This window comes from Culex pipiens, chromosome 3 (genome assembly GCF_016801865.2).
Source record: "Culex pipiens pallens isolate TS chromosome 3, TS_CPP_V2, whole genome shotgun sequence".
NCBI lineage: Eukaryota > Metazoa > Arthropoda > Insecta > Diptera > Culicidae > Culex > Culex pipiens.
The window spans coordinates 92957177-92970804 of record NC_068939.1 but is presented as its reverse complement, the minus strand read 5'-3'; the positions used below and the strand labels follow the sequence as shown (position 1 = coordinate 92970804).

The 13628-nt window shown below is 34.9% G+C and overlaps 1 protein-coding gene across 2 annotated transcripts in view; it reads left to right on the top strand.

Annotated features, from left to right (window-relative positions):
- Window positions 1-13628, top strand: part of LOC120413390 (protein FAM76B) — a 37990-nt gene that overhangs the window by 21704 nt on the left and 2658 nt on the right. The window contains exons 2-3 of one of the 2 annotated variants that reach the window (XM_039574188.2): window positions 5089-5273; window positions 5681-5768. In XM_039574188.2, the coding sequence (XP_039430122.1) occupies window positions 5089-5273; window positions 5681-5768 (273 nt within the window). The remainder of the gene's footprint in view (window positions 1-5088; window positions 5274-5680; window positions 5769-13628) is intronic. The other variant, XM_039574186.2, reaches the window with a different exon arrangement.

Sequence of the window (13628 nt, the reverse complement as noted above, 5' to 3'; positions counted from 1 at the left end):
ACCAACATTTTCCCAGAATATGGCTAGTATAATCCTACGTTCATAAATGCCAATCGTTTTAAAATTAACTCAAACTCACCCTTTAGAGGGGGTAACATTGGGTCAAATAGAAAACATTTTAATTTGTGTAGGTGCTGTAACACCATTAAAACCAATTTAATCATATATAAAAAAAAAACAGAAATTCATTTAAAAGTGTGAAAAAAGTATGATATCACAAAGTTTAAGGTAAATAATAACAATTTATTGAAATGGTACAGAAAGTAAAAAATACTCTCAACAAAACAAGCAACTTAGTAAAACATATGTTTTCAAAATTATGGAATTGCAGTGCAATTAATTGCATCCAGAATAAATATGCTTTAAGAATTAAAGCTATTTTGATGTATAAACAGCATTCATGATTTAATTTCAATGCGCTTTTAAATATTTTCTTAAAATCGAAATTAATTAAATAGAAAAGTTTTTTTTCAGGAAAAAAATATTTTCATTTTTTTAAGGAAAATATCTAGTTATGAAAGCTCCTGGATAATTATTTTATTCCAAACATTCATAAAAATCCAAACTAAAGCAACTTTTCTTTTTAATTAAGCATGATTGATTCCAATGATTTAGTGTGTCCAAAAAAGTCGAGCTGTTAATTTTTTTCTCCATACAAGAATCAGAGACAGGGACAAACATTCAATATTACGACCTTTTGAAATGTTAGTCTTAATTTTTTTTGTTGAAAATATTAATTGCGAAAAGATTGGAAAATTTCACGAAAGTTTTATTTATAAACATTGAAAATCGCACCATTAGTTGCTGAGATATCGACATAAGAAAATTATGGGTTGTTTGGGTAGTAAACATCCATTTTTCTGTTTTAAAATCTTTGCATAGCAATATCTCAGCAACAAAGCAACAAAGAATTTTCTCAGCATTTCAAAAATATTTTTTTTTTCAAAATTGGGCAAACATGGGCCCTAATTTTTTAAATTAATAATTGCAACTATTTTTTAAAAAAAGTTACCTAAAAATAGCTATAACTATGAAAATTTCACTAATGTACTTTTAAATTGCAAATTCGATTTTACATCGAAAAATAAAATTGAAATTAAGTTGCGGTCAATATTTCGATTTTTTTTAATCAGTATTGATTCAAAAATTCATAACTCAAACAACGATTTTTTGCCCGTTCTGGAAATTTCTGAAAAGTTGGCAAAATAAAATAAAAAGTTTTTTTGCAAATCATATTTTAGTGACAAAAAGTGAAATTCAAAATCAGCAAAGTAAATTACCATTTATCATTTTTTCAGTGTAGTCCTTATCTATACCTACAACTTTGCCGAAGACACCAAATCGACCAAAAATTTCTTCAAAAGATACAGATTTTTTAATTTTCATTGCTGCCAAATTTGTATGGAAAACTATATGGGCAAACTAATGATGCAAAATGGCTTGGGCACCTAAAAAGGTTTCAGACGGATTAAAAAAATCAAAAACTAAAATTTAAGAATAAAGACCGATTTTGTATAGAATTGCTCGGAAATCGATTTCGTGTCTTTGGAAAAGTTGTAGACAACGCGCTAAAAAACATTCTTTTAGTCATGGACATCCAAATTGTTTAAGTCTTACTCTTACTTTAAATTGATTTTGCTATCGACTACGTGTTTTGATAAATTTAAAAAAGATTGAGCTAAAATTTGGAACTTATTTTACATTTTTTTCAGTTGTTTAAATAGGCAATTATCTACGATTTAAGATTTTTGATCCAACTTTTGGTTGCTGAGATATTACCTGAAAATAAATACAAAAAAAAATTAAATAAGTTAATTTTTCAATCTTTTCAATATCTTTGAAATTATTAACACTGGGACGCCCAACGCATGTCTAATATACACGGATGCCAAAGCCTCCCTAAAACGTTGGAACGGTAACTTCAACTCACAGGTTTTCGGGCTTGTCTCCGCGGATTTTCGAGCGGTTTTTTTTACTAGAGCAAACAAAAGTTGGAACGACGTTTTTGATCGCATACATTACAGATTTCATCAAATCGAGTTCTGCAAAGTTTAAGGATCATCTAGACATCCTTATAATTCACTCAAAAAAAATGTCTCGGTTGGTTGAGTTATGCCCGAGAACCAGCGAGTTGAAAATACCGTTCCATCTTTTTTAAGGAGTTTTATTTCTGTTGATCTTTAACGGCATTGTATTGAAACTTATTTCACAAATTGATATCGGCATTTAAAAATTAAGTGACTCTTAAAAACATAAATTATTTTAATGTGTCTATATATTTGAGTGGTTTTATCTCAAATATGAAGTTGAGGGTATAGTATATTTTCTCAGCTTAAAGAAAAAATAATATTTTCAGGAAAGGGCACCTTTGGCCCCTATTTTTTAAATCTTTAAATTAATTGAGAAACAAAAACAATGTTTGCTTGAAGCTCGTTTTTTTTTCTCTTAAAATCTAAAATGTTTGCCCATGTTTCTCTTTGGCTCAAGAGATGGTCCCTATTAACATAAAAAAAAACTTAAAAAAATACCTACAACTTTGACGATGGATAGTAAACGTGTATTTTATGAAATGTTATGTAATATAACAATCCGAATTGTGTAACGCATGAAATAAGGAATATATTTTAGACCAAATATTCATCAAATTTTTTGGTGAATCTTAAAGTATGTATCGTTTGTTTTTTCGTAACTGGTTATTTTTTAATGTTAGACGTTTCACTTGCAAATGAGGTAGTGATACTGAAATTTTGTGCGATAATCCTGAAATTGGGGTTTTTAGTTTCTTTGTACTTAAAAAAATATTGCATGAGAGAGGAGATACAAGATATCTTAAGTTTGTTTTAAGTGTCAAAAGGAAATCTTTCGATTAAGATTCTTCGATCACTTATAGGACCAGCTACGGTAATTAGCTAAGATCTGAGATTTTGAAAATTATTTTTTTTTCGCTGAGAATCATTTTTAAAAACTTCATTTATAATAAATATTTAGTTTTTTGCCTTGTTACGAAAATCTTATAAAATTTTCAGCAATATTAATTTTTTAAGTTGTTCCAAAATAGAACTATCGAAGACTACATCTTCTTTCAATGCAAATTTGCAAGCACATTTTTAGCTACTTGATAGCATCAACAAAAAAATGAAATTGTGTTTGCATTTTGGTACGCATTTTTTAGGGTATATTAACTTTGGATACTGTCACCTTAGTTTTTAACAGCTTTTAAACTTTTGCAAGACGTAGTTACATGAGTATTAAAAAGTGTACATTCAATAACAGGCTCAAAGTATTGATATGAATCTGCCGAAATATATAATTCAATATTGAATTGGAAAATATTATGACATTGAAATATAAGTAATAATTTTAAACACAATAATTGTATGGTTTTGAAGTGTAACAAAAAAATGTATGCAGATAAGTAAATTCAAAGCGCGTATTTTTTGTTTTTTTTTAAGAAAAGATTTTTTTTTAAAGGCCACGTGGTCAGCCGTCGACCCCCCCCTCCCCCCCATGGCTTTTCATGGTTTTTTTCGGTCGGATTTCGGACCCCCTCCCCCCCCCCTAAGGAGACCACGTGGTTTATGCACGACCCCCTATCGATGAGACGCCTTTCATCGTGCTCTTCCCCAAGGGGCACACCAGTCTGAAGGAGTTGAGTAGCAAAGTAAAGAAAGTGGGACCAGTCGTCGTCCGGTGGGTGGCCTACCGGAACAAAGAACCGCACGTGACCCAGTGCAAGAACTGCTTGCAGTTCGGTCACGGAACCAGTAACTGCCATCTCAAGCCCAGGTGCAGCAGCTGTGGGGGTCCCCACAACACAGAAAAGTGCAAAGCAGAAGAAACGCAAGCCAAGAAATGTGTCAACTGTTCTGGATCCCACGAGGGTCTGGACCGCAGCTGTCCCAAACGTGCGCAGTTCATCCAGTCGAGGCAGCAGGCGTCCAAGCCGAAGCCGCCAGCATGGAAAAAGGACAAACAGACTCCGGCAGGAGCTGTGTTTACCGCGGCGGATTTTCCTCCGCTACCTGGAGCGGTACCGGAAGAGAAACATCCTCGTCCCGCAGGAAGAAGTCAAGGAAATACTGGCGCCGACGCCGGTGCAACCCCGAAGGAGCAACAAGGTGAACGGATGCTGTACAGCGAGTCGGAGCTGTGGGCCATTTACCGAGAATACAGAGTTCGCTTAAGACAGTGCAAGACACCCGAGGAACAGATTGACGTGATCGCACACTTGCTGACACATGGCACGAGAAAATGATCATCTGATTCAGTTACGTTTTTTTTTTTTTATTATTTATTATTTGTTGTATTTTTGATCCTCGGTCCTAACCTGGTCGTAGCACCTAAAAGGACCTAATAAAAATAAGTTGTGAAGAAAAAAAAAAAAATATATTAGCAAATGAAAATCGATAGGGCACCCAACACATATTAGAGTATATTGGATCCCAATAACAAGACGCGCCAGCAGTACGCGCCAGCATTAGAAGCCCAACTTGACAACTAACGTCTAAAATCGATGCAGTGTGATTTTTTGACGATTTTTCCGAAGAAAATTCATGCTGAATCGACATATTTACGAAGATGAAAATGACGTCCAGCCTTTAAGTAAAACCTATACCTTTCTTTAGTAAGAAAGGCAAAAATGAAATTCTTTTTCAAATTTTCTTTTCTTGATTTGTGTGCACCTACGTCAAAGACCAAGATTGTTTACTTTTTACTCTTTGGTCTGACAGTCTTGGACTGACAGCTTTATCATGAATTTTGGTCTGGTCTAGGCGAGGGATAGGACACAGCACCGTCCTGCAATTTTCAGGGTTTGTCAAGATAGCACGACAAGATTGAAACTTCTTTTATATGAAGAGAGACAATAATGCACGGAGTTTTTTAGGTTTTCATGAAATATCTCAGAATTCAAACCGAATTTTGAGGATCTGTGAAGGTCAGAAGGTGCGTCATTGTGAGCTACACTAAAAGGCGTTCTTAACTCAATTTGACCCAAAATGCACGTGCGACAAGATAGCACGACAACGACGATAAGTTGATCTTCAGTAAACTAACTGCCGTTTTCTTTCTCTTTCCCATTTTTTCCAGGACTGTCGCGGGTCGTTCCCGATCGTAAAGTGCACCTACTGCCGGACCGAGTTCCAGCAGACCAGCAAAGGAAGCACTTCGGCGATCTGCAAAAAATGCGACCAGAATGTCAAGCAGTACGGCAAACCGTCCGCCTGCGAGCTCTGCAACATCATTGCCGCGTTCATCGGCTCCAAATGCCAAAGGTTTGTGTTGTTGCGCTCAGTTATTCCTTTCATCTCTCTCTCTCTCTCTCTTGTTGACTGTTTCGATATGGTAGCCCGCCTTCATGTGTCCCGCTCTGTTTTTGTTTTGGGTGCGCAATTTTGTTAACTCTGCGTGATCAGCCGGATGTGCCGGAAATGATGAAAAGTCCAATCGAACTTGGACATTTTGTTATTTTCGAACGAAGGCTCATCTTTTGAACTCCCCCACCCTCCAACTCCACAACCTCGTCATCCATTCAACTCATGAACAATAACTTATCGACAGTAAACCGTGGCACAAGCGCAAGTTCTCCTATTGCGCGTGGCTGCCACACACACACAAACTAGAAACCAGTATTTACGTTTGATTATGACGCAAACATATTTGTACCATCCCCCCCGACCAGGTGTACAAACTCCGAGTTAAAGTACGGACCAGCGGTAACATGCGATCAGTGCAAACAGCGATGTGCCTTTAATAGGCCAGACTATAAGGTTAGCATCACGGCCACGCACACACACACACACACTTGGAAGTGCCAACCTGCCAACCACGATGGGCCGCTTTCCGTGGGATGTCCCGCGTAGAAAGAAGAAAGAAAAGATCCCGAGACGTACCGTTATCCGAAAGTGAACGTGATTGAGCATGGAATTAGACAATAAGACCTAGCTTTAATTTATGCGATAAGAGAGAAAAACAACCCAAATAGTTTTAAACAATCATGATTTCGAAGAGAAAAAAAAGACCAAATAATATTTACTAGCACTCAAGTCAAGTTACAAAAATGCGCAGAGTGCATCAAAGTCAACCTTCTAAGTAAACAAAATTTTAAATGATTAATAGTAACGATGTTAAAAAGATACTTGACTTGGGCCAATGAGCAATTCCTTAAAGAGCGTAATCAATAGAACATCCCAAGAATTTCGCGAAGCGCTTTCTTTTTTAAAGCTAGGAAAATTAGATCTTCATAAAACAACGGAACGTTAAAAGTACACACGTGTAATTCGGTCTAGGAAAGAACGAGCTACGAAAAGTAAAATTGAAAGCACCCTACACATGCATATTAGAATGTAACAAAAATTACTATTTCGGCGGACGTACCTCAACCCGTAATTTTTTTCAAAAAATTTGAACTTTTAGGCACTTTGACCACCAATGTGTTTTTTTTTCAACAACACTAGCGTGTAGGCTAGTTTTTGGCGCAAGTTTTGGTACACATAATATTTTTGAGTTTTGAGCACTCTGGTGCATTTTTTTTTTTAAATTGGCCCCGTCAAAACGTTAACGTTAAGTTGAGAATGAAATAACCACTGAATCCGCTTTGTAAATGCCGGCCCCGATACTCTTCAAGGGTGTTCCCCTCAGGAACTGGGAAATATTTACTTATACCAAAACTAGCGCCAGAAACTAGCCTACACGCTAGTGATTTTTAAAATAAACGCATTAATGGCCAAAGTACCTCGAAAATCTACATTTTTGAAGAAAAAAATCAAGCAAAACAACGTAAATTAGCCAAAATCAACGTGTAAATAAAGAGTCTGCACTGCTCTTTCCTAAAGAAAACATCCACTGACGTAAGCAGAACAGACTGTGTGTTTAAACTTCGACATTGGTCCATTTACATTGTTGTGCCTTTTCCATTCAATTCATTATTTGATTTACCGCTTAATAATAGCAGGTACTTTTAAAGTATTTCATAAAAAACTAGGGAAATTTGGTCAAACAATTTAGTGAGATCGAAACATATTGTTTTGCTTAAAAAGTATTTTTATCAAGCCCCTGAATGCCCTCCGTTACATCCTAATGCATATACTGCCCATGTTTGCATAAATGTCCCATGATTTTCATGACAATACACTAGCGTGTCCCAAAAAAACACGAAGTCGAGGAATTCAATGTGCTCAGTTCTCAAATGATAGAAAATCATGTTAGAAACAACTCTCTCATACATGAAAACTTTCGGAAAAATCGTTTACCACGTTCCCTGGGCATTTTTTTGAAAAAAGTCAGTTTTTTCGACAATTTCACAAAATCTGCTTAGAAAAAATGGAAAATTTTAAAATTTCAAATAGCCTATACCATTAAATGATGGTCTGTGGTCCAATAAACAAGTTAATGTATCGATTTGGCCTTTTAAAACCTTGTTTTCACTTTCCCGGTAGCTTTTATGTCGAAAAATACGAGTTTTTGCTTTACTTTTTTTCAATCTTTTCCCTCGGTATTGAACACAAAAATTTCCTCATATGTGAGAATACATGCATCTTGTAGGAAATTTTCCGCCAAAGATTTTCGTCTTAGCAACTTTGAAGTTTCATTAACTCTGAGCTGAGATATTCCAGTTTTTGTGAAGAAAGAATATTGAATATTTGAAAACGTTGATATTAATCATCATTGGCATACAATATTAAGGATAATTTAAGCCTAATTTGAAGTGCGGCTGTATCGCATCTGTTTTTAAACATGATTGGTTCATCCTTCAATACTAAGGGCCACCTGGTGTTGTTTTCTCATGGCACACTACGTGCTAAATCAATGAATTACTTTTAGCAAATAACTCATATTTAGAGCATTTTGCATTTAAACCAATCGATGCACGTTTGCTGTGTTTCCATGGATACAAATAAACAAATAACAAATCGATGCATCTGTGCTCTCTTATGTTATCTAGATAGGAAAACCAGTAAGCTTAGTACAAGAGCACAGAGGCATCGACATATATGGTTCGATTGTACGGGGTTGGCAATTGTCCACGCTCCATCCAAAAAAGTTTTTTTTATGGACAATTGACCATGAGAAGAGGAGGGAGCTGAGATTTAAAAAAAATTGTCTACGTGATTAATGGATGGATCCCTATAGAATAAATTCCAAATATTAGTGATATTTTTAATTTACCTGAACATCGGATTTATCAACAGGAGTTATAAGAAGGGAGTGTAAACGTTACGTTGTGGTTCAGGTCACGGAAATGCGTACAATTGAACCTTATATTTGTTATTTGTTTATTTGTATCCATGGAAACACAGCAAACGTGCATCGATTGGTTTAAATGCAAAATGCTCTAAATATGAGTTATTTGCTAAAAGTAATTCATTGATTTAGCACGTAGTGTGCCATGAGAAAACAAAACCAGGTGGCCCTTAGTATTGAAGGATGAACCAATCATGTTTAAAAACAGATGCGATACAGCCGCACTTCAAATTAGGCTTAAATTATCCTTAATATTGTATGCCAATGATGATTAATATCAACGTTTTCAAATATTCAATATTCTTTCTTCACAAAAACTGGAATATCTCAGCTCAGAGTTGATGAAACTTCAAAGTTGCTAAGACGAAAATCTTCGGCGGAAAATTTCCTACAAGATGCATGTATTCTCACATATGAGGAAATTTTTGTGTTCAATACCGAGGGAAAAGATTGAAAAAAAGTAAAGCAAAAACTCGTATTTTTTGACATAAAAGCTACCGGGAAAGTGAAAACAAGGTTTTAAAAGGCCAAATCGATACATTAACTTGTTTATTGGACCACAGACAATCATTTAATGGTATAGGCTATTTGAAATTTTAAAATTTTCCATTTTTTCTAAGCAGATTTTGTGAAATTGTCGAAAAAACTGACTTTTTTCAAAAAAATGCCCAGGGAACGTGGTAAACAATTTTTCCGAAAGTTTTCATGTATGAGAGAGTTGTTTCTAACATGATTTTCTATCATTAGAGAACTGAGCACATTGAATTCCTCGACTTCGTGTTTTTTTGGGACACGCTACAATACACTCAACAATACTGGTTGGTCACTTTTTCGTTTGTACCCCGCTGGTTTGACAAAACCAAACTAAAAAATTACGTACTGTCACTTTTTACACGGGACTCACATTTACTATCAAACCAAACGTTTGGTAGTAAGTGTGAACCCTGTGTAAAGAGCGTGTCAAACTAAAAAGTGATCTGGTTCGTTTGTCTGAACACTCCAGAGCACCATTAATTTTTGTCTTCAAAACTAAATTTATCTGCAACCAACCATTTTTTCAACCTGGTTCAACCTGCATTAGTTTATATAGAATATCGACTTTTAACCATTAAAATTTCATCTAATTCGGTCGATCCAGTTACGAGTAATGATGAAAAACGTAAAAAATCTCGATTTTGCTCTGGGCGGGAAGGGGTTAAGTGCACACGATTTTGAGTCAAACTGCATCAATAACTCAAAAGTGATGAAAATACAAATGGGACTTTGCGTATATACAAAAAATTCAATAGCAAAAAAGCTTAAGTCGATGCACTTGTAATTGGCAAGCTAGACAATTCGAATCGACCATTTAAATTAAAGTAACAAACCGAGTCTCCCAACTCGTGGATTACATTGACAATAATAAAGGACAAAAATGACTGCGCAGGCTCAACTCGAGGGGAAGCATGAAGTGTGGAGTCCCCAGAAACAAGTGTATTTTGATTTTTTCAAAAATATTTATTCTGGGCCGAATGGGGTTTCTCCATAGTTTGTATGGAGAAGTAGGGAGGTTCGTCGCTGTTGCATACAATCCAAAAATTGCATGCAATATGTGAGAGTAGCGAACAGCACTAATTCTCCATACAAACTTTGGAGAAAAAGCATTCGGCTAGTCTAAAAAAAATTAAAAATTCAAGATGCACGTGTTTCTGGGGACCTCAAACTACATGCTTCCCCTCGAGTTGAGCCTGCGCAGAAATTTTTTAGGTCGGTGTTATGATTTTTAAAACAATATTTTTCTAGTTAATGAAGGGAAAATGATTCTTATGACCGTACGAAAATTATAGGCTAGTTTTGGAAATTTTTATTTTTGGGTTATATATGACCCATCAGGCCTGAAAGATTTAAGGCCAAATTTGTCTAATCATCTCAGTTAGCAGTTTATCTTATTCATCCTCATGCTATATATCAAGTTAAACAAAATAACATGTTCCTTAAAAATAATGCTTCCGTTGTTTCTGAAAATGCACAAACTAGGTATCTAGTGAGCGAAACTCAAAATCGATCAAAAAATCTGTGTAGCTGATTTATTTGGCGAATCGTTTGAAATATACTTGCTTGCAAAGTTCCCAATATAAGCAGATTGCTACTCATTTTTTACTTGATTTCAGATGGAAACTCTTATTAAAAGCTGTAATTTAACCTAAAAAGTGCTAATATGCCAACAAACCGAAATGGATGCAACAAATCATGTTCAATAAAAAAAAACTTTTTCAAACTTTTTTTTAAATTTCAAGTAACAATCAAAGAAATATAAAAAGTAAGCATTGTAAATAAATTTGAGTAACTTTTATTGTTATATTTCATCTGGTAATTATTATGCATCGGTGGCCCCCTCGTTATTCGTTGACTGGGCTACGTTCTCAGTCCAGTTACCGAACAAGTACTGTACATAGAAAACTAGAAAAGGAATGTCATAATGACACATAAACCAAAGCTCAACAATACTAAATTTGAGAAATCGGAAAAATATGTTATTACGTAGAAGAAGAGAAGCATTCAATGAAAATCATAAGATATAATTAATTTCAAGAAAAATTATAATCGCCGCAGAAAGATATATAGTCGCAGTGTAATGTCCTATCTACAATCACTTTACTTAGAAAATTGCAAATCCACGGTTAGTTGACGTTTCCATATCAAATGTAAACAAACAACTCTCGGGTAGGTTTTAAAAAAGCCGTAAGAGCCATCGTGACCTCTGACACTATTTTTTGTTTTTCTCGAAAATCAAACAAAATTTCATTTATTTTAAGTTTGGAGCACTTGAAGGACGTGTAGATGAACAATCTCGAGCATTTTTGATATAAGTTTTTCGTAAGTAGGTCGAATACCGATGCAAAAAGGACTTTGTTTACCAATGGCTCTTACGGTTTTTTTGAACACTATTCCGAGAACTGTTTAGCAACGTATTTCAGCCCAGCAAGTTTTTTTAATCTGTTTTATTACGCAACTTATTTATTCTAAGTAAAATGATTGTAGATAGACAATAATGCTTGTACGTTACCTACGGTAACGTAAGTTGTTGATTTTGCCCGGTTTGTACATAAACAGGTGTTTGTTTACGTGTTGCACTGCGTTGTTCTTAATACGGCCGTTCTACGCATAATTGTCCCATGTAATTTTTTACGATTTTGACTTTTTTAGATTTTTGAGATAATTCTGATGTATACTTTTAGAAAAACACATAAATACTTTGTTCGAAAACTCATGAAAAACATCACCAAGTCTATACCGAGACGCTTATAAGGATAATTGTTCCACAACACATTTTTTTAACGAAATCATTAGTATTACGAAGAATTGTATCTTGTTTACCTGTTGTATAGCAAAGGGATAACAAATTAGAGTGAAACCCCGCTAACTGGGGCGATTAGGGAAATATAGGGAAAACAGCAACTCCCGAGATATTTATGCGTAGAAACACAAAAATCGATCGAAAAAGTTCAATCGCGTTTTTCTCAGTTGCACTTTTTTTAACATGAGACAATTATGCTCCGATTTGGCAGGAAGTTCCTTGGCCAAAAAAATAAGACCCGTAGTTTTTTTTTTTTTTGTGTTCAGCGATTAGGGTGACCTACGCCGTGTTAGGATGGTCCGCAAAATGGCCATATTTACCGATTTTTGCAAAAAACATTTTTTCAAAAAATCACAACCGATTTTAGTGCTCTCGAATGCAAATATAATATTATTTGTTGAACAGAAAATTAGTCGCATGAAACCTTAAAATGGCGTTTTGACGGTAACTGGACCAAAGAATCTATATCAAGTAGGATAGTGATGAAAAATGTCGACCCGTACGGTCCTAAGATTACGAAAAAATACGAAAACGGGAAGAACAACTTTGTTCACTAAAACCGCGATAGCTCATGAATTTAAGCGATGCCCTATATTGCTTCTAATACAATTCATTTGTTATTGAAAGACAAAACTATCCAAAATTTTCGAGTTATCGCAGATTTAGTGAAAAAAAGTGATTTTTCCACGTTTTTCCTCGGCACCTCGAAAAATCCAATTTCTTTTAAAATTACGTCTTAGGGCCGTACGGGCCGACAATTTTTATTTTTCGAGTTCAATAAAAATATTTTCAGACATACACTCTGGTCCAAATACCGTACAAACGCCATATTAGGCTAAATTTTGTAAACTCCAAGCTATTCTTCCTTGAATGGTCAACAAATCATCTTTCATTTGCATCCAAGAAAACAAAAATCGGTTGAAACGTTGCGAAGCTGTGAATTTAACCCCTTCCCGAACAGAGCAAAATCGAAATTTTTTACGTTTTTCTACATTACTCGTAACAGAATCAACCAAATGGAATGAATTTTTAATTGTTATAAGTTAACAATCTATACAAACCAATGCAAGTTGAACCAGGTTGAAAAATTGCATGGTTGCAGAGAAATTTAATTTTGAAGACAAAAAATAGTGGTGCTCTGGAGTAACCATGGGCGTTAGAGGGTTAAGAAATCGACGAATATGTAACTTTTTTGGACTAATATATCATGGCGTAGGTCACCCAAATGACCGAATTTATAAAAACGATCTAATTATTTTGGCCCAGTCCAAATTTGAGCCAAATCCGAGCATTTTTGTTTTGGTTTGTGCTCTTTTCAAATGGAACTGCTGAATAAGAAGAAATAATTCTTAGATTAACTGTGCACGTCCTTTAAATCAGAAAGAAAAAAAAATCCAATAATTTTCGGATGTAGTGATGGTTGATACGACGTTTTGCAAACTGACCAGAGACGTGTGATATTAAAATAAGATAAGGATAAATCGACTTAAAAAAATCGAAATCTGAGATAACTATGAACACAAAGATAATTACATAAAAATCGCAATCTTTAAGAACAAAACTATAATTCAAGTTTTTAAAGAAAAAAAAAACTGGCACAGAGGATTTAAGCTCGATCAAACATGAAAAAATCACGTGTGTAAGCCAGGTTAACCCTCCATCATTGAACCCATTTAAAAATTTAAAATTTGGATTGGCGCACCAGTGCATCACCACGACGATAAGGAACTTTTTTCTGTAACGGCACAAACTCAATGTTTACAAAAACATGATTACACACCTAGGCAATATATATATAAAATGGATAAGGAGATTGGCAATACCTGTAGCATCATCATTGTTTTACAATTTATTCAGTGCTAAAACATTAATTGAAACTAGTTAATCTTCTTCAAATAACTATCCTATGGGACTATCCATAAACCACGAGGGCACCTTAGGGTGTGCGATAGTCCACGCTCCATACAAAAAAAGATTTTTTTGTGCCTGAGATTTCAAAAAAGTGTCCACGTGGTTTATGGATGGTCCCTACTCAAGTCCACGAACAATT